Source organism: Fusarium fujikuroi, chromosome FFUJ_chr01, assembly GCF_900079805.1.
Source record: "Fusarium fujikuroi IMI 58289 draft genome, chromosome FFUJ_chr01".
Classification (NCBI taxonomy): Eukaryota; Fungi; Ascomycota; class Sordariomycetes; order Hypocreales; family Nectriaceae; genus Fusarium; species Fusarium fujikuroi.
Genome location: NC_036622.1, coordinates 3,024,280 through 3,044,006, shown reverse-complemented (window position 1 = coordinate 3,044,006; position 19,727 = coordinate 3,024,280). Strand labels below are relative to the sequence as shown.

At 47.2% G+C, this 19,727-nt stretch overlaps 7 protein-coding genes; 4 read left to right on the top strand and 3 right to left on the bottom strand.

The window, feature by feature from the left end:
- Positions 1-1,154: 1,154 nt before the first annotated feature.
- On the bottom strand, positions 1,155-2,249 carry FFUJ_01162 (uncharacterized protein; the record flags this gene model as incomplete). Its single annotated transcript, XM_023581806.1, has 1 exon — positions 1,155-2,249. The coding sequence occupies one exon, from the start codon at positions 2,247-2,249 to the stop codon at positions 1,155-1,157; it is 1,095 nt and encodes a 364-aa protein (XP_023424380.1).
- A 1,833-nt stretch (positions 2,250-4,082) lies between these two features.
- FFUJ_01163 (uncharacterized protein) lies at positions 4,083-6,303 on the bottom strand (the record flags this gene model as incomplete). XM_023581795.1 has 3 exons in its annotated part: positions 4,083-5,099; positions 5,150-5,686; positions 5,815-6,303. 3 exons carry the CDS (start codon positions 6,301-6,303, stop codon positions 4,083-4,085), a joined length of 2,043 nt encoding a protein of 680 aa, XP_023424379.1.
- An 891-nt stretch (positions 6,304-7,194) lies between these two features.
- FFUJ_01164 (probable annexin XIV) lies at positions 7,195-8,669 on the bottom strand (the record flags this gene model as incomplete). XM_023581784.1 has 3 exons in its annotated part: positions 7,195-7,482; positions 7,533-8,572; positions 8,636-8,669. 3 exons carry the CDS (start codon positions 8,667-8,669, stop codon positions 7,195-7,197), a joined length of 1,362 nt encoding a protein of 453 aa, XP_023424378.1.
- Positions 8,670-10,199: 1,530 nt separating this feature from the next.
- FFUJ_01165 (uncharacterized protein) lies at positions 10,200-11,261 on the top strand (the record flags this gene model as incomplete). The annotated part of the gene is made up of 1 exon (XM_023581772.1): positions 10,200-11,261. The coding sequence occupies one exon, from the start codon at positions 10,200-10,202 to the stop codon at positions 11,259-11,261; it is 1,062 nt and encodes a 353-aa protein (XP_023424377.1).
- An 824-nt stretch (positions 11,262-12,085) lies between these two features.
- On the top strand, positions 12,086-13,653 carry FFUJ_01166 (uncharacterized protein; the record flags this gene model as incomplete). XM_023581761.1 has 2 exons in its annotated part: positions 12,086-12,309; positions 13,176-13,653. The coding sequence occupies 2 exons, from the start codon at positions 12,086-12,088 to the stop codon at positions 13,651-13,653; spliced, it is 702 nt and encodes a 233-aa protein (XP_023424376.1).
- A 2,109-nt stretch (positions 13,654-15,762) lies between these two features.
- FFUJ_01167 (probable rhamnogalacturonase B precursor) lies at positions 15,763-17,435 on the top strand (the record flags this gene model as incomplete). XM_023581750.1 has 2 exons in its annotated part: positions 15,763-16,015; positions 16,066-17,435. The coding sequence occupies 2 exons, from the start codon at positions 15,763-15,765 to the stop codon at positions 17,433-17,435; spliced, it is 1,623 nt and encodes a 540-aa protein (XP_023424375.1).
- Positions 17,436-18,017: 582 nt separating this feature from the next.
- FFUJ_01168 (related to dehydrogenase/reductase) lies at positions 18,018-19,194 on the top strand (the record flags this gene model as incomplete). XM_023581739.1 has 4 exons in its annotated part: positions 18,018-18,347; positions 18,397-18,530; positions 18,580-18,737; positions 18,785-19,194. 4 exons carry the CDS (start codon positions 18,018-18,020, stop codon positions 19,192-19,194), a joined length of 1,032 nt encoding a protein of 343 aa, XP_023424374.1.
- Positions 19,195-19,727: the final 533 nt, after the last annotated feature.

Genomic DNA, 19,727 nt, shown 5'->3' with positions numbered 1-19,727 from the left:
CATTGACCAAACCTTGTTGGGACCGCGACTCAACATTTGCATATGCATCTAGACAGCAGCAGTCTATCTGCCGATAGCCTTCATTTTCTGGTCTTCTTCTGCTTCTGCACTTTGCTTTGCCTTTTTTTCTATACACTGGGATTCCCCAGCACGCAGGCGAGCGTCTTTGCTCCTTGCTTTTTCTATCTCGACAATCGCCCAACGACATAACATGTCAATTTCCTTTCAATTCTTCCCAGACGGGACGGATTTTTCAACAATTCATGATGATATGATGGAACGAACAGCATGCAGGCCAAACAGAGCCTCACGTTTGCCGTGTTATTTTTTTACCCTTGCAATTGAGTAAAACAGACATCGCCATAATTGGAGATGTTGTGACGAGAGACACGATTGAGCTTCTTGTGGGCCCGAACCATGAAGATGTATCAAGCTTGGACGAATGATGCAGTGGAATTTAATATCCATAGAACGAGCAACGATCTGAATGATGTCAAAAAACATTTTTTCCATAAACACACCGTCTATCGAAAGTAAACGTAGATGTCATTCCAAAGTGGAATGCCATATTTGAAGAGTCCATGATGTTTGATTATTCTCTTGTTATGATAGGATATCTTGTCGTTATGTACATTAACTACTATTTTACAAAGAATATTGTCTTGCTCTCGAGACTCGCTTGAACTTTGGCCATCTCTCTCCGGGAGACCTGACAAGGTTACGTATATAAAAATGAAAGGAAAAAGCTGGTAGAACAACCAGTATCGTCGTTTGACGAAGGCCCATGTCACAGACATGAGGCGATATATATCCAGGTCCTCGAGCTTGCCAACCGAGAGGCAGCGATGTGACTTTCCAGACGTGCTCGAGAACAGCGAGCTTGGTCTAGTCCCCTCGGATCCAGAAAATAATCAGGATCTTTTAGGTGTGCTCACCACCAAAATGTGTCCCGTTCATTTCGCAGACATCTGACCCAGTTGTCGTCCTGTATGATCCTGATGATCAAATGTCAAGTCAAGTTCTGTGAGTTGTCTTGGGCTGTTTGAGATTAATGGGGTCATGGTGACGATCAAGCAGATCAGAGTTTCAGACCCAGCCCTTTTGCCGGATTCATTCCCATCAGCCACTCTCTCTTCAGCAATGATTGTCTCCCTTCAAGTCTTGAGTGTACTTGAAATAGATCTAACATGCTTTATCGCTTTCGAAATCTCGTCATCGTCGTCCTCGCCAATATCTGAGTCTACCGGTCCGGAAAAGAGTGGTCTGGGCACGACATCACGATATCTCCGGGTTGGGGCGCTTAGACCTGTGGATTCTGGCCCCGATTCCTTCACCGATGCCTGGTAAACACGGCGGTGCTTTGTTGAGCCTGATTCGTGAGGGCATCGTCGCTCGCCGACGCTTGAGCGATGTGAGTGGAAGGAACATTGGCGGAACCCAAATGCGCGTTCATCATTGCGGAGGCGGTTGGCTGGAATGCGCAGCTGTGGGTTCTTGAAGCGAATATCGAGGCCCGAGAGCCGCATCTTTTCCATATGTATGTCATAGTCGCTTGCAAATTCCGGTAATTCTTCTAGTAGATCACTGAAGCGGGTGGGTTCCGAAGTAGCAGATTCCTGAGGGTGGAAAGTGAGACGGGGCCCACCGGTGAAGGAGAAGGCGACCATGGCGACAGCCCATCTTCGAAGTCGAATAGCAGCGAGATCCTCGCATTCTGTGTAGAGGAAAGTGATGAGTCCAGAGGGGACGTCCCAATCGCAGCGAAGGTAGAGGTCCTGAATGGAGTCCATGGCGAGGTCCTGAAGTCGGTAGAGTCCAAGACGGGATGCAAAGAGGTGCAAGCGGATGAGAGACCAGTGGATATTTTGAGAAGCTTCAAGACCGGCATCGTATGCATTAGAAATCATCTCATCAAGATGTGGACGAAACCGAAGACCGAGGTGGACCCAGTCAACAAACAGACCGAACATTGAGGATGATTCGCGAGGTAGCCATAGCGAGATTGACTTGGAACTCGAAGGATCACCAAAGCGGTCGGCAAAGAAGGGCGAAGTTGCACACAGCAGCCGCTTATTCACCTTGAAGCGCTGCTGCTTGGGGCCAATAAGTACAGTCGCCATTGGTTCAGGCGAAGGTTGCGAAGGCGATGGCATAGGCGAAGGCACCGACTTTTGTGAAGCGCTCGCGGTCAAACGGCTATGGCTATCCTTGAAACGACCAAAGCCAGAGGGGCTAAACAGAGGAACCATGATCGTCGTATATGTCTCTTGCAACAGTTGGCAAAAGTGTTTTGTGAGTTTCAGTGAAGGACGAGACCCGAAAGGAAACAGAAGGAAGAGGGTGTTGAGGGGGTAAGAAACAAATATAAAACCAAATCAGTCTGTATGTAGAAGGAAAGTGCTGGTCCGGCCAGTTGATAGCAAAACAAAACAAGAGGAGAATTCGAAACAGAAGAGCCGTCACCAGGAGTGGCACATGGCAGGATTATCAAGTATCGGGGGAGAGAGAAAAGAAATCCTCAGACAGAGCTCGCTTGAGCCCCTTGCCAGGACGACAAGGAGCTTCGATAATCGGCCAATCGTAGCGCCATCCATGTACATCATCAGCACCAACGGCGGTCGCTAGTGGGTTTCAAGGCGATCATTCGGGACATGTTCTAGCCCTCAAGGCAGCTAGCGTTCTGGGCATCGCGTGGCGATACAGTGAGCAGAGAAGCCTATTGATCCAGAGGCCTTGGGCGTTTCAAAAGGACGGATCCAAAACGGGCCCCCCTCTTGCGGATATTCCGTCCAGTCAGCGCGAGGACCCTTGCATCAGCTTCCATGTCCGTCACACTTGACCTAGGTGCGCACTGCAGATGCAGATGCAGATGCATCTGTGCTGCACGGCGCTTCAGGCTATCATAGGTCGAACCATATAGCCCCTCGGCCCCGCGCTGGCGCCTGGTCAGCCAGTTGAATATCGCGATAGGGATGGCAGAGCAGATGATGTTCAGCTTCACTTGTGGACATTCGGCAAGCTAATCTCTTGTTCCTGCGTCAGCTCATATCGGGCATCGGGGGTCTGTTTTGCCATGATATGAAACCGAGGTTCTTCAGACGCACATATGGGTGCATAACAGCCGACGAGAGATGCATGCTATCTCCAAGTGACACAACGCCATTGAAAGTGATAATGACCAGATTGAGAACAGTGTAAAGTAGCTCCACCAACCAGAATAAGCTCAAAGTTACTCTTTAAACGAGACGTTTCTTTGGTTTCGAACAAGGCTTTTGTCTCTTCAGTGTTTTCGCAGGCCTCCACTAAACATGCCCTTGTCTGTGAACTTTCCTTTCACAACAGACCTTTTAAACGGGAGGAACCTAGATTCCATCCACCGTTAGCCGGGCGGCTGTCCAAGGCACGGTCTCGATTCTATCACCCCCTATCCTTTCCTCTGAAACGCCCTGTCGCCTGTCGCGGCCTGCACAACAAGTAAAACCTCTCGTGACTTGGAGTTATACCGAGTCATGAGTGGGTCGATCAATTCTTGTTGGTGATGTTGATTCTCCCTGCTGCGAAACATCTACAGCTTCAAGTAAAATACTCGAATATTCCAAGACGTTGCTTTTGCAATTGTGCGCACCATTGCAACATTGTTTACAGCCTTCATCAAGAGTCGTTAGCATCTTTGAGGTATTATATTAATGATGTACTGCTGTCTGATGATACCTATTGACTCCAAACCTCTTTTCCCGTCGAGATCCCTAGTGCAATATGTATGTACACACTCTTATGCCCCTGGGGATATTTTTTCGACGCCTGTTTCGGCCCAAGATTATTTAGAAACCGGTGCTCGCAGCGAAAAACTCAGTTGTCCTGGAAGCAACTATGATGTCTTGCCCTCCCAAAATTCCCATTGGCCCTTTTGTTGATTTGGCGCAGCATCATTGTTTGTGTCAACCGGCGTCCGTCAAAATGCTTATTTAACGCCGTCCCCAACGCACCCCAATCCTGACTTTCCTGTGCTTTCGCATCCTGATGTCAGGGGTATCAAATCGTGTAATCCCAAACGCCACGCTCATGCTTGCGAATCTGCAAAATTAGGAGATAGTGGCTGGAATGTCGCCGTCGCTATCGCTATCGCTATCACTGTCTGTTTCCGAATTGTCATCATCGTCAATTGGCATGGGATCATCGAGGGTCCCTCCCATCGACGATCTGGTTCGCTCTACAGAACCAAGCACACCAGACTGGCCACCGAGTGCGGCTGTTTTTGCTGGCGCATAACGGGGCTGGGCTGGGTTCAAGTATGCCGTAGGATCTGTGAGTTCTGCAGTTGCTGATGACCCCGAGAGTCCGCCCATTTGTGACATAGGGACCCTCTTCTGGGGACTTTCTTGGGTCCTGTTAGTCGCGCTCGATGATGGCAACTGGCCATCGTCGGTTCGTGCCCTCTTCCTTGAGCGAGTATCGCCGTCAGATGCGGCTGTAGCCGGTGGAGTCGCGGTGCCACTTGGAGTCCCAATTAGTCGAGCCTCTTCAGCTTCAATCTCTCCTCGGGTTCGCCTCTCGCGAAGTCGGATACCAAATTTCTTGCGAGTTGTGCTTTGCTTTGTGTTATATGAGTTTTTCAGACTTGCCAGTTTTTTCGATCTCTCTGGCTCGGGGAGAAGCGCAGCTTCTTTCATTTGACCTCCGTATTTTTCTTCTGCACGCTTCATGATATGATTAAACCTCTCCAAATCTTCAGGGCTGAGATGGGCGTATGGATCGCGGCCCGAATCACGACTTGGAGTCTCAGTAGGAAGGTATGATGTCGTTGAGTGGGCCCAGGTCGTTTGGGGCTGAGCCGACGATATAGGCACTTGGGTGTATGGGATGCGTGTAATTCCAGAAGAGGGGTCTGGCACAGGAGGCTGCGGATCCTCAGGACGAAGATGGAGAAGCAACTTCCGCATCATTTCAGCACTTCCGCGAGAGTGGTTTCCGCAGACGTTAGACTTCTCATGATAGAGTAAACCACCGCCACTGCCGAATCTGCAACCGCAAAAGAGGCAGATGTCTCTCCCAACTACGTCATCTGCTTGGACTCTGTTGCAAGCGCTCTTCTTGTGGTGCTATTCCTTGTTAGACAAATCCAATTGACTTACTTGAATTGGTAACTTACATAGTCGAGTGCCGCTTGCGAAGCACATGGCCAACCACACTTGCACCAAACGATCCCTGCAAGTTCTGGCGATATCTTCGCCGGAGTTTGAGTCACTGGTTTATTACCATATTGCATTGGCGGTGGGGGAGTTTGCGAAGCGACGTAAGGAGTATGATGTTGCATCGTACTAAGCGTCGTGTTTGTTAGAGGCCCCGTGGGCTGCGGCTGCGGCTGCACCGGCAACGAGTGCAGAGAAGGGATGACATGCTCATTATGCTCCTGGACGATGTCCTTGGCATCGTAGCCCAGCCGTTCTGCACGCGCCAACGAGTTGACGAGCTGCCGGGCTGGTATCGTCTCCAGACGCCTTGCAAGGGCCCTGTCCAGAAACTGTGTACTAACCCGAGGGAGTATCAAATCTGCGAGCTCGTCAAAGTCACTGGCGTTGAGGTGACCCAATAACTCGCGCTTAGACTTTTGTACCAGGTTTGCACCGAACTCCTGGACGGCCTTGGCAATAGTCTCCGGGGATGCTTGATGCATAGTCGCATTCAACTATGAGAGAGTTAGTAAGTCGTACGAAGCATGAGCCAGAAAGTGTCGGAGCTGTGATGAAACCAACGCGGTCTGACGATGAAATTCGAGGTAGGCTTGAACCAGAATGCTGCGCATGAGAAACTTACCAAGAAAGCAATGTGATACTGCGAGCCCGCAAGAGACTTTTCCCATTTGTCTCGAACAACTTGGCGAACAACATCAGCCGGCGTTTTCTCGACTAAAGCAGTCAACTCATGGTAGTGATTTGATGCCTCGACGGAGTGCGGCGGCTGATTCAGCGGTGGCGACATCAGACCTTGTGCCTGCGATGGGGTGCTGAGTGTCTGTGTCTGAGGGCGTTGTGAAATTGTCTGACTCAAACGATTTGTCTGCATTGGCGGTGATTGTTGATGTCCTGGTGGGAGAAAAGGAGTTGTTGGTGCGGGCGAAGCGCTTGGCTTCTGCGCAGTAGGAGTAGAGGCGACTGACACAGGTCGCGAAGTAGGAGCATAGCTCGGCAGAGGTACTGGTGTTTGACCGTACGGATGAGCGATGATTGGATTAGGACTTTTTGCACCACTTATACCATTTTGCAATGGTACGCCAGCTGGCGGAGATGAAGCTTGTGTCGCCATCCTTAGTCCCCGAACACTCTAGAGAGAAGTGTCGCACTTTTCTAGCTCTCGGCGACTATCTCAGAATTTCAGAAACTTGAGAGCGTCTCCAGAGTTGCTGGTGACTGCTCGGGTATCATCGAAATATGGCCTTGTAATGAATGAGGTTGAAAACAAGAAACAGAGAAAAGAAAAGAAGTATGATGAAATCAAGAGAATGAGCAGCAAACCAGGCTGACTGACTGTAAGTCTTCAGATGAATATCGTGGTGCCTTCTTCTGTGCCCAAACGCCAAATGCCTTTAAGACGCGTTCACACTTGCTTGCGCGCTAGGGGCATAAAAGTTAGCAGGGGTTCCGTATGCGCCAAGGGCTTGGAAAAAGTTAGGGAGGGTTGTTGCTTAAACGGGGATCCTTTAGATTTATAAAATTTCCTTAGTGCCTTAATAGCGCTAGCGTGATTCAGAAATACCTTTACAAAGTGGAGCAGAGTCATGTGATAATCTCTGCCTAAGTGCTTAAGCATATGCTCTACATTAATTAAAATTAATAATAAAATAAATAAAAGCCTATAACTTATTAGTACTCTTAATAGCTTATATATTTAGTATAGGTAGTATTAGTTAGAAATATGCTTTAATATTTATACCTGAGATCACGCAACCAAGGTTATATAGTTTACTTCAAGACTCATTACAGCAAACGTAATTCTTCATTCATACTTGGTATCTTAATCTCATCATCCACAGGTTCCGTAGCCATCCAATTTCAAGACAACGCATCGTCATAGCAAACGCCCCTCATTACATTGAGCATCGGCCGCGAGAGGCTGTGAAGCCCGACTCGAATCCATATCATATCCTTCTAATCGCGAAATGCGCCCTCTCATTTATCGTTTCCTCCACTCCACCTCTTAATAAGGCTCACCGATTGCTGCGAGCAGTGTTTTTCGATAGTCACCCGATGTCTCGCCGTAAATCCGTTTGCCCAGACTCTTACCGTATCTTTGTTGGTATGCACCCTTGACGTTGTTGAGCGTGTTTCGATCCCAATGGTAGCGGATTGTTCTTGATACCAGGAGGTGATCCTTTGTTCCCATACCAGCCATTGAATCCTCAAGGAGCTTGGCTGCATGCATGTACTTGTCTGTGGCATTGCGTAGCTGGAAAAGGAGAGCATCCTCCATGTGGCCAGAAAACTCCTAGGTCACATTAGTAAGTTGTTTCTAATTATTGTGTCAAGTGTACTCACGCTCTTAATAACCTTTTCAAGGTCCTTGTTAAACTTCTGCTTATAGGTGTGCGCAATGGCGCGAATCTGATTATCGTTCCTTGTGCTGAGAATGCTGCATACGAGAATCTCGTCGGTGCCCATCTTGCCCTCGGTAGCCTTATAGATCTGCATCACGTCGTCATCAACCTGTCGAGGGTCGACCGGCGCAGCGTCCTCAGCTCTAGTAGCGCCGAGAACAATCATGAAGTGCCGCTCAGTCTTCATGCTCAAATCGCCCTTCACTACATCCTCGAGCTTGTCGTGGAACGTTTGATAGTACGCGCTCTTAATTGCCTTGAGATCTGCATTTGATCGGCCAAGTAGGACATCGTTAAGAACAACTTCTTTAGTTCCAGGACCTGACATGGCCTCATGCAAGGCATGCACGTCAGACAGGAGCGGACCGCGGGCCAGTGAGACCAAAGCCTTCTGGAACCATGAACTTGTCTCACTCTGAATGTCAGAGACCAGTTTGCGACGATGGTTGCGTTCGTAAGCAGCGCGGATCGTATCAACTTGCAGAGGGTCCTTATTGGCCAATATGGCGATCAACGCTTTCTCGTCAGTACCAAAACCCTTCATTGCTTTGCGCAGAGCGTCAGCGTCGGGGCCGCCATTCCATTGGATGATCTGAGGCGGTCCGTAGCCAAGCGACGGTGGAGTCGGTTGGACTGGCGGCGCTCCATATTGTTGAGGAGGAGGCGCGCCGTACTGACCGGGCGGCGCAGGTGAAGGTTGGCCGTAGGGTTGATGATGTTGCTGGTGAGGAGGAGGCGCGCCATAATGGCCCTGTGGAGGTCCTGGAGGTGCGCCGTACTGTTGTGGAGGAGGAGGTTGCTGTTGGTATCCACCATAAGGTTGCTGAGATTGGGGAGGACCTCCGGGGGGAGGATAGTGGCCGTGAGGTTGCTGATACCCGCCTTGCTGAGGGGGATATTGACCAGGAGGAGGTTGTTGATAACCACCATACGGCTGCTGTGGTGGGGGATATTGACCATAACCTTGTGGAGGCGGCGGTTCTATATGTTAATCCAGTTAGACTGCCTTGCCTTTCGTATCATAGCTATGGACAGTTTACTTACGGCCGTAGGGAGCACCGTAGCCTTGGTAGGACATGCTGCGTATGGCTATGGTGACGTGATGTGAAATTTGTATGGATATTGCGGGGTGATGGAGGGGAAATGATGGGTTTTGTACAAACGGAGTGTGTAAGGTACGGAAGTGCTAGCGGAATGGAAATGGACAGTGGCACCTCGGGCTCTTATTAAGACCCAAACTACCTTACCTACTTATGGTACCTGAGTTGCCTTGGGCTGAAGAGAGACGCGCATATGCTGCTCAGCCTTGAGGCGCTATCTCAATAATGGCGATCCATGTGGGTTGCCCAGAGGCGGAGCAAGCCAACAGCCAAGATACTAAACTTAGGATCGGATGGAACGTCATCTTCACCAAACAGAACGTCTTGTTGACATGATTTTACCCCTCATTTGAGGATTTTGGCAGGGGCATCTTGATTTAAGCATCTGGTCAATGCAGCCGAGACTCGGATAACATGCAGCAAGAGCTGGCAATATTTTTTTGGGCAGATGCAAGCAATGAATGTCAAAGGATGCCCGACCCGCTTCCTCAGCATGGGAACCCAGTATTTTGATGAGGATGCGGAGACGCTTCTTGTCACCTATTCCCGGCAAAATGGCCACTCATTCGAGGTCCCATTGGAGGCTGAGTGGGTGTGGTGTGTCGATGGATGCGCAAGGAATTGTAAGGGCTCGCTGCCAAGCTCGCGCGAGTCGTCATCGCATGACCTGACCTGTTCAGACTCTCATCAACTGCCATGATCATGTGTTCTGGCTCTCTGCTAATTACTCCGTAAAAACGACTCAGACAGACAGTCTTGATTCTTGGGCTTGCCGGATTCGGAGACATGCTCCAGCCACTTCAATGACACAAGCGCCACTCCACCGCCACAAACGCGCAACTCAGCTTTCATCATAGTTCCAGAGCAGAGTCAACAAAGAGGGTCTGGAAAGCTAAAGAATGGAGTAGACCATGTGGGAGGGTCAAATAAAGGATTGAACTTGTCAACTTGCATTTTTTGGATAACCCCACCGATCCTTTGCAGCTGAACGATGCGTTCGAGATAACGTTGGCCAACAACCCAACCAATCAAGTTTCGAGATTTTGCTCTTGCAGGTGGCTGGTGAATCTCCCGCTAAGACCAACGCCCATAGAATTTCCCGATTGTTCCTGACCAGAAGATGCTAGCGCGTTTTTGGTGTCACTCCAACCTCCATGAATTCACGTCTCAACGCCTGCTAGGGATAGCAGCTTTCACCAGCCATCTCAATTGCAATTAATAAAACTATTCCTGGGACGTGCCAGGTCTGTGCCATTTCCTCTTGTCTTGTCTTCCTAGTTCCACGTAAGATTCAACCTTTGTCTACTGTGATTATTCTTCGCTCAGTTGTGAATCGCTCATGGCATTTACTCACTGTTGATGGTCTCTTGTTAGCTGCCAGTGCCAGCATCCGCAAGCACCTTTAAGCACCGCCGCGAGTCCATTTTCCTCCTATCTCTTCACAGAAAACCACACAAAACTCACTCCTTGCAAACAACAAACGCATTCAGCGAAATAGCCTCGTCAAGATGCGCGGGTTCATCCCCCTTCTTCTGGCTCTTTCTGCTTCTTATACCACAGTCCTTGCACTTCCCCAGCCTAGAATCGTGCACCGCGATGCTACAGCCAAACCCAAATACTCAGTCGTTCCTTTAGAACCTGGCGATGATGACCCCGCTTCAGGTGACCTTGGTGGAGGAAATGGAGATGGGAATGGGAATGGGGGCAGCGGTAATGGCAGCGGTGGCGGTAGTGGTGACAACAACGGAGATGGCGTCGTGACAGTTATCCGAACAGTGACACGAAAGCCAGTCACAAAAATTGTCACGCAAACCGAAAAGCCCAGTATCGTCACTGCTCCCGGGAAGACTGTCACCAAGGCAGTCCCTACTACCGTCTCGGTCATCAACATGGACGATGAGCCAGTTACGGAGACGGTCACTGTTCCTCGCCCCAGCTCAAAGCCGACAACCACACGGGAGCCCGGTACTACTACCGAGGAGCGAGAGCCGATTGCCCAAAGTACAACTGATCTGAGCTCGGCTGCCGCGCCAGGCGTCACATCTCAACCCAGTCCTCAGCCTCAGCCCATACCCCAACCTAAGCCTGAGCCTGAGCCTGAACCCGAATCACCGACCAACATTGAGTCGCCTCAGACTACTGAAACATCATCAACCACCTGTATCACTGGTTATCCTCCACCCGTTGAGACAGTTGCTCAGCCTCCTCCTACTATCGAAACCCCAGCCCCGGTTTGGGAACCAACTACCCTCCTCACCCAGACAAGCGAGAGTGCTGGAGCTCCAGAACAAACTGAACGTCCTGCACCGGACGCTCCAGTGGCGCCTATTCCTTCACAGGGTACCTTTGTTGAAAGCCATGCGACTCAGGATCAATCCTGGTCTACTGCCGCCGTACCTTATGACCCCCCTGTAGCGCCAACAACTTTGATCACATTGACTACCACTACCACTACCACTTCAATCCCCGAAACCAGCACCCCTGAGTCAAGCTCAGTCTCAAAAACATACGATAATGGTGCATGGCACACCTCCTACCCGGCCTGGAATGGAACAGCACTGGCGATCTGATTTCGAGATATCTGGGAAAAGTTAACGGCTTCACTCAGCTGCAAGTGCTGCATGCATTCAACGGAGGACATAGACAAAAAGGTAAGCAGCATGGCGAACAGGGAGGATAACTGGCATAGCATCATGGTTTCCTTGTAATATTGGGCACAGTTTATAATAGACCCAGCGAATGGAGGCAAGCGGACCAAGCGCTGGGACGTTTTGCCGCATGTAATGAATAATACCAATCAACACCAAGCTTCTATAAACAAACGTGCAGAGCAAAGCATGAAACCTTTGTTTTGTGTGAGGAAATTAGATAAACCCTGCTAGAGTGTACACTATAGCTGTTGAATATAATCAAATGGCGTACTAGTGTGTTGGCTGTGGCTAGAAGAATGATATATCATCTCAGAGCTTCTAGAAGTCATGGCGCACACGGGCCTGGCAATTTTGACCGCATATTAGATACAGACATAAACAAAGGGCCGAAACATCCAGGAGAGGCAGAAATCCACATTATCCAGGAACAATACTAATAAGAAAACGACTCATCATTCATACTATTTTTTCGAAATAGTACAAATATTTGGCAAACCCACAACAGAGAAATGCCCAGCTCAATCATTTCGTTCGTTCTTACACACTGCGAGCCTGGTGCAAGCAGTTGATCAATTTTACTCAAGTTGCGGTTCTTTGACCCACGATCTTTTGCCGTCATCCACAACATATACAAAACTGTTCGTCACTATGTGCCGCCTTGGAAATGGAGCACTAACTAAGAAGCCCGGGAACACCACAAATATCAGACTTGAAAATTCATAACTTCACACTTTAAAACAATCATGGATTCTTCCATGAGTCCCTTCAGCACCAATGGCAACGATAGTTCCGCCAAGTACATTGCCAACAAGGCCAGCAGCCACAATGAAGCAGTCATCATCGCAGGAGTCATGATCGGCTCAGTTTTCTTCGTCGCCATCGTTGGGGTGGCTTGGATGTTCTTCAGGGAGCGGTCTCGAAAGATTAAGGACCAGCTGGCCGCGATCAAGACTGTCAGCGCCTCTGAGTATGTCTGATTCAGCAACGGGGGAAGTCAGGGCATTGTCGATTATGAGGCGACTGTCGGAACGGGATGTTGGCGGAAGGAATTGAAGATGGAAGTCAAGAGATATAGGGGTCTGACTGGCTGAAAAACAAGACACAGCATTCATTTCTTAAGTAAGGGTCGGGGCTATTGGAATCTACACTCATTCGTATCTATCTCAATTTACAAGTATGGTTATGGCCCTTCAGTTCACAGGGTGCCTGATTATTCCTCTGATGCTGTGAAGGAAACTATTTTTGGTCGCAAATAAGTTTGCATAATTGCCTGGTCGAAGAATAAGTCCAGGACTTTCGGAATTGGTCAGTTACTAACTGCCAGGTACAAAGTTATTCAATGTCGTTCCAGGTTGCTCGCCTTATCCTTGATTGGCTCATGGGCTGCCACAATCCCCAGTCACAACTGCAGCATCAAATCACACTTCAAGCCCAACTTACCTCAACCCTATGCAAGACTCATCACAGCTGAGAATCTATCTCCACATGAGATCGCACAGTGTGACAGGCCTCGAGCCTCTTTGTCAAAAAGCCATCTCCCCATTGTCGCTTGTCTTCCTTCTCGAGTTCTCCAATGAGACTGATCCACGTCCAGTACATGACCCACGCTGGGCAGCAACAGTTCATACAGGCCAAGGCGAGGCGATTTGAGGCGGTATGTGAATAGGAAATGAGATCAAATATCGGGGTTTGAGGGAACAAGTATTTAAACCTCTGGTCTTCTCTGCGGGTTTGGAACGTTGTTTGAAGTTGAAACAAAGATCTACAAATTTCTAGCTAGAAGTCATTTGTTTCTTTGCCTCGGTCCACCAACCCCACATAACGCCGGCTCAGCCTCCGAAGCCGCCGATCTCATCCGGAATCCGGAGCGCCCAATTACATCAAAATGCGTCCCACCTCAAGCTATCAGCTACCAGCAACGTTAGCGGTACTTCTTCTGTTCTTCTCATGCCTCGCTCTGGCCTCATCAGACTCAAAAGATGCCAGCAACACGTTGTCTCAACGCGACGAGGAAGCAGGTTCAGGATGCAGTACAGAGGGCCAGTGGCACTGTATGACCAATTCATTTCAGAGATGCGCAGGTGGACACTGGTCGATCAAGATGGCTATGGCTGAAGGGACAAAATGTGAGCCAGCGGGTTACACTGATGACTACAATTTTCGAATTGAACATGATGGCCAAGGGAATGGCGATGGGCGTGCTGAAGGACAGAGTAGTAGGGGATCCAACTTGGGATCAAGAGCTTCGGCAAACGGGATTACTATCGTGGTTATTTTCTGTCTCTGGATTACTCTGGGAAGTCTTTGCTAGGCTCAGGACTTTATCACGACCACTATCGTTTCGGGATAAGGTTGTTGCAATCTGGGCATCTGACTGAGGAGGATGAACTAAACAAAGGAAATATTGAACGGAAACCAATTTTCGCACCCTGGCAACTAACATTAGCTCTTGCGACATATTGTGATATAATGATCCGGATTGTTAGAATGTAAAATGGCATGCCCAGGGTCTGTTGAAGTGGACAATTCCCCACCAATACCATTCTACAGTGGGCCGGCGAAAGTTCCGATATATTCCCGGTCTAACCCCGCTTTTAATAAAATATTAACATTAATACCATAACTTCATTATATTATTTAAATAGATTAAAATGCCCTAATAAAGGCAAAAAGTATATTATTTTTCTTATAAAAGAATAAGGTTTATAATAATATATAAATTAGGAGTTTAGATTAAAGATATTATAGATAGTATAAGGCTAAGTTATTATATAATATATAGGATTATTTAATGCAGTTAAGCCTAAAAGTTATATAAAGATAAATTATATTCTAGCAGGCCTTTAGCGCTATTAAATTAGGATAAAAGTTATATTAAAATACTTATTAAAAATAACCCTTTTATTTTATATAGAGATATTATAAATTAGGTATAGCTAAAGGTATTACTAAAGATAATTTATTACTAGCTTATTAATAAGAAAATATAATATAAATTTATACTTTAATGCCTATTTCTTATTAAAGAAGCTATTTAATTAAGGAAATCTTTTATAGATAAATACTATTATAAAGATAAATTATTTTAGTATAGTTAGTAATTTTCTAATAAGGTTATAATTAACTATATAGATAGTAACTATATTAAGTAGTTATTTTATTAAGCTATAAATTTAAAGACTTCTTTTTTAAAAGCTTCTTTTAATAATACTATAGGGTAAAAGACTTTATAAAAATAAAGTCTAAGCCTATAAATAGCCTATAAGATATTTATAAATATTTTATAGTATAATTAACTATAATAAACTATCTATAGTTATCTCTCTTTTAGAGAATCTTAAATCTAAAAGAAAGGGAGTAATAGGCTAATATATTCTATCCTATCTGCAGTCTTATTTTCCTAACCTTATTAAGGAAAGAGAGACTTTTTAGTATAATAATACCTATATATTTACTTATTAAAAAGTTTAAAACTAGCTCTATCTTTAGGCAAGAAGAAAAGAAATCTTTCTTATTAACTGGCCTCTATATAGTCCTAACCTTAGCCCTATTAAAAACCTTTAGAAAGTCCTTAAGGAAAGGATATATAAAATATATCCTAAAATTACTACTTATCTAAAGTCTATTAAGGCAATTAGCTAGCTAATTATAGCTATAGAGAAGTTATAAACTAAAATTAAAGATAATATAGTTAAAAACGTAATAAAATCAATACCTAACTAATTAAATAAGTATTATTATATAAATAGCTACTATATTAAGTATTAAGCTATATAGCTAGAATCTCCTTTTAATTCTCTATAGATTTATATATATATTATTATAATTAAATAAATATTGCCTAGTTAATTGCAGAGTGAAATAGTAGGGTGTAATCGAGGTAGTTAGAGTATAATCGGGATATATTGGAACTTTTGTCTATGCACTGTATTAAGATACCATAAAGGGAAATCAAATCAGCTTCGGAGATATTTCGTTGCAACTCCCCCCGAACTAGGTAATAATAAGGCGGCAGTTTCGGCATTCGTTGCAAATCATCACCGAGAGGAGCTCACTTAAACAGAAAACCGTCTGCTAGGAGCTGCCATCCCTGCCCCAATCTTGGTCTTAGAAGCACGGGCATCGCAACATTGCTCGGAAAACTAGCGTTTGTTTCAGCATTTCCCACATCACTATGTTTATAGTTTCTCCTCCAATTAGCTTCCCTGTATCATTATATCTCTGGGGTTGTAAGGAGCACTCCGCCAAGCATGTAATGGGTGGATATATACTCATATTGCGCCTTTGTAAACTTAATACGATTTCCCTTTTGCTTCTTTGGATCGTTTTCAAGCTTCTCGTTACATTTGAAGACATTGTGTTCCCTAAATTTTCTCTTCTTTTTATACTGTCCTTACTTGGCGATCTGGTAATCGTAAATATGGTCAGCTCCAAGTATCTCAGTGCTCTTGCGAGTGCTGCCCCGGCTCTGGCAGCCTTTGGCGTCACCACCAGTGGTAACAATCTTGTTGTTGACTCTGGCAACTCCAACGGTTTCTCCGTCACCGTCAGCAAGAGTGACTGCTCCATTAATTCGATCAAGTTCCGCGGGGCTGAGTACCAGTACAAATCTCAGACTTCTCACATTGCGTCCGGTCTGGGATCGTCCAATGTCCAGTCTACTGTTCTTGACAGTGAGTATAGAGCGTGTGTCAAACGCTGCAACATGCTGACTTGGGCGTAGACAAATATATCAAGATCACATGTACCACTAAGTCAGGAGACTTTGATCTAACTCACTACTATGTCGTCCAGAATGGCCAGAGCATGGTCTACATGGCCACTGATACAAAGTCACAACCTGCTATTGGCGAGCTTCGCTACATTACTCGCCTCGATCGCTCCCAACTGCCCAACGAGATACCTTTTGGCGAAGCCTCCAATACCTCGGGTGGTTCTGCGGTCGAGGGCTCTGACGTCTTCAATGTCAACGGCCAGACTCGTTCCAAGTTCTACTCGTCCCAGCGCTTCATCGACAACGACGTCTGGTGCTTCCAGAGTAGCGCCAAGGATGTGCACGCATGCATGGTCACCCACGCCTCGCGCTCCTACGAGAAAAGCTCAGGCGGTCCCTTCTTCCGTGATATCAACAGCAACAACAACGGTGACTTCAGCGCCCTTACCTTCTATATGAACTCCGGCCATGCCAAGACTGAGGAGTTCCGCCAGGGCTTCCATGGCCCTTACGCTTTGTCCTTCTCACGATCTGGTGTTCCAAAGGCTCAGGATATTGACATGTCCTTCTTCAAGGATCTTTCTATCCCTAACTACACCGCCGACTCCTCCCGCGGTCGAGTGAGTGGTACCGCCACTGGTGTTCAGTCTGGCTTCCAGGGTGTTGTGCATTGGTTCAACAAAGACTTTCAGTACTGGGCCTACACTTCTTCCAACGGTGCTTTCACCTCTCCATTCATGGTGCCGGGAACTTACACTCAAGTTCTCTACCAGGGTGAGCTCAAGGTTGCCTCTAAGAGCGTGAGCGTCTCTGCCGGCAGTACTGCTTCTTCTTCTATCGCCGCCGACTCCGACATTACCACTGGAAAGCACACCTCTGTCTTTCGTATTGGCGATTGGGATGGCCAGCCCAAGGGTTTCCTTAACGCTGCCAACCAGCTGCGCATGCATCCTAGTGACAAGCGCATGGCCAGTTGGGGTCCTCTCACCTACACTGTAGGCTCTAGTTCTGCTGGTGACTTTCCCATGGCCATCTTCAAGGCCGTCAACAACCCAGTCACTATCAAGTTTAATCTCCCCTCGGCCATCTCCACTCAGGCCACTCTTCGTATCGGTACCACTCTTGCATTTGCAAGTGGTCGCCCTCAGGTCACCGTCGGTAGCTTCAAGAAGGCCTTCGATGCTCCCGTCAAGATTGACTCTCGGGGTGTTACGCGGGGGGCTTACCGTGGATTCGGTGAAGTATACGATGCTCTTATTCCTGCTGGCACCCTCAAGGCTGGCACCAATACCATTACTATCGAGGTCATCTCTGGCAGCTCTGGTGCCGACTTCCTGAGCCCCAACTTCATCTTTGACGCCGTCGAATTGTTTCACTGACCAGACCAAGTTCAGCAGTACGTGATGCTCAAGGCACCTGGTCAATCATAGTTTTCCAATGTACATATTAGTAAGGAGAAAGCAATTACATAACAATCAACCCCTTGATGTTGAATACTATCTTGAAGGCCCACTGCACATGCGGCCTGTAAAGTTTCAGAAGACAGGCATATATATGTACAGTGAAGATATTAAGTAATCTGTATGATCCATTACCAGGTCACTAGAATATGTCATCTTGAACCCGATTACGACGGCTGTAGTTTGCGGTTACCGTAGCCCTTAAGGGCATATAGTATCTTACCAATGACATAGCCAGACGGACTTAGTTGAGGTTTCTCCAGAAACGAACTGCCACAAGCTGGCTTATATCAGCCAGGAATGTTAAGATTAGTCTCGATCTTTGGTGAAGAAAGCACCCAAAATGTCAGTAATCACTAATAAAATTGGGGCCACACATATTTTTGGATTACGAGAGCTATCTCCGAGGGTCAGTTGTATAAGTGCAACAAGTCCGCGCAACAAACACAGATAAATCAAATTCTGTATTTGTTTTACATTCGAATTTAGAAGTTTTTGAAGATGCCGTCTTCTCAAGGTACTATTCTGATCACTGGGGCCAATGGAGGGCTTGGGTCAGCCATTGTGACCAATATTCTGGGCAAAACACAATTGGCCAGCAACTATACCGGTGTCTATACTGTCAGAAGTGCGGTGACGGCAACTCGACTTCAACAGGTTTTGAAGTCAGCTCCGGGGTATCATAGGCACGATGTCGTTGACTTGGACCTCAGCTCATTGGCGAGTGTCAGAACAATGGTAACCGGGATCAACCGTAGGGTTGCTGCTGGAGACTTGCCTCCCATCAGAGCACTCATCCTCAACGCTGGATATCAAGACCATGAAGAGATTGTGAGTTCGAACCAAACAGTCAAAGACGTACTATACTCATCAAAAACAGAAAATATCAGATGATGGATACGAGATGACTTGGCAAGTTAATTTCCTGGCCAATCAACTGCTGACTCTTCTCCTGCTTCAGAGCATGGATAAAGAAAATGGTAGGATCCTTCTCATAGGAAGCTGGTCTCATGAGTAAGCCGTGGCATACAAGCAAAATAACATTCGTTGATAATGTCCGTAGTATCAACGACGAGCGAAACAACACAAATATCAAGTGTTACACGGGGTACGACAGTCTCTTCCCTGGCCCAGAAGAGCTCGCCAAGGGAACCTGGAGCAGACCAGATTCTGGCGGAGGATGGCTGACGGGATATCGACGATATGGGGCAAGCAAGCTATGTGCGGTGATGCTCATGTCAGTCCACCAAGCTTTTTGACTGAGTTAGCATCTGACGAATGTAGGCACGAACTCGCTGGTCGTCTCGTTCAGGATCCACAGCTATCCAATATCGCTGTGGTTGGTCTTGATCCCGGTGCCATGGGCTCAGATCTACATCGACGGGGCAGTTTTGTCATGTCTCACTTCCTCAAGATCCTAGCCCCAATCATATCTCTTCAGGCCAGGTTCAAACCCAACGGGGATTTCCGCCCACTGTGGAAGAGTGCTGAAGATGCAATTCGGCTCGCCTTGGAAACTGAGACCCCGACGGGCGAGCTGCTATATCTGAATGGTACAGATGAACTTGAGACTGGGAGGGAAGCAAAAGATGACGCCAAGAGGAAAGCCCTGTGGAGCTATGGTCTGAAGGCGGCAGGGATTCAACGGGATGACACAGTTTTGAATGGATGGCAGTGACTTGGGATGATTATGAAGTTAGCTTTATCGTGTTTGAGGATTGAAGTCGGTTTTGTAGTGGCTGATGATGAGTAATGGTTTGTCAATCCCAGGGCTTTGCTTGGACTATGTGTGATCGAACAGAGACAGATCCTCAACAGTCCCTAGTCACGGCATATTATCTCTTGCTCTCCTTAATAAGATCATGGATTGCTAGTTAGATCTTGGGGACGGTGTCGCTTAGGTTGGCGATCGGGCAACTGATATGCGATAAGAAGGCGATTGATTCGTTTGAGTAAAGCTGCTCGTTATCTGGCGGTCTTCAATAGTCCAGGGACCATCAGAGAATGTGACAGCCATGCCATACCCTAAGAAGTGAACGGCAACGGCGGTAACAAACGGGTCTTCCGGCAAAAGACAACAGGGGATGTTATGAAATAGGTAGCTGGGATCAGGGTCCTTGGTAAGGCTCAGCAAGAAAAGTAGATGATATCCCCGACGGTGAAATACAGAGAGAGCTTAGCTTCAACAGCTGTCGCAAGGTTGGGTGTTTT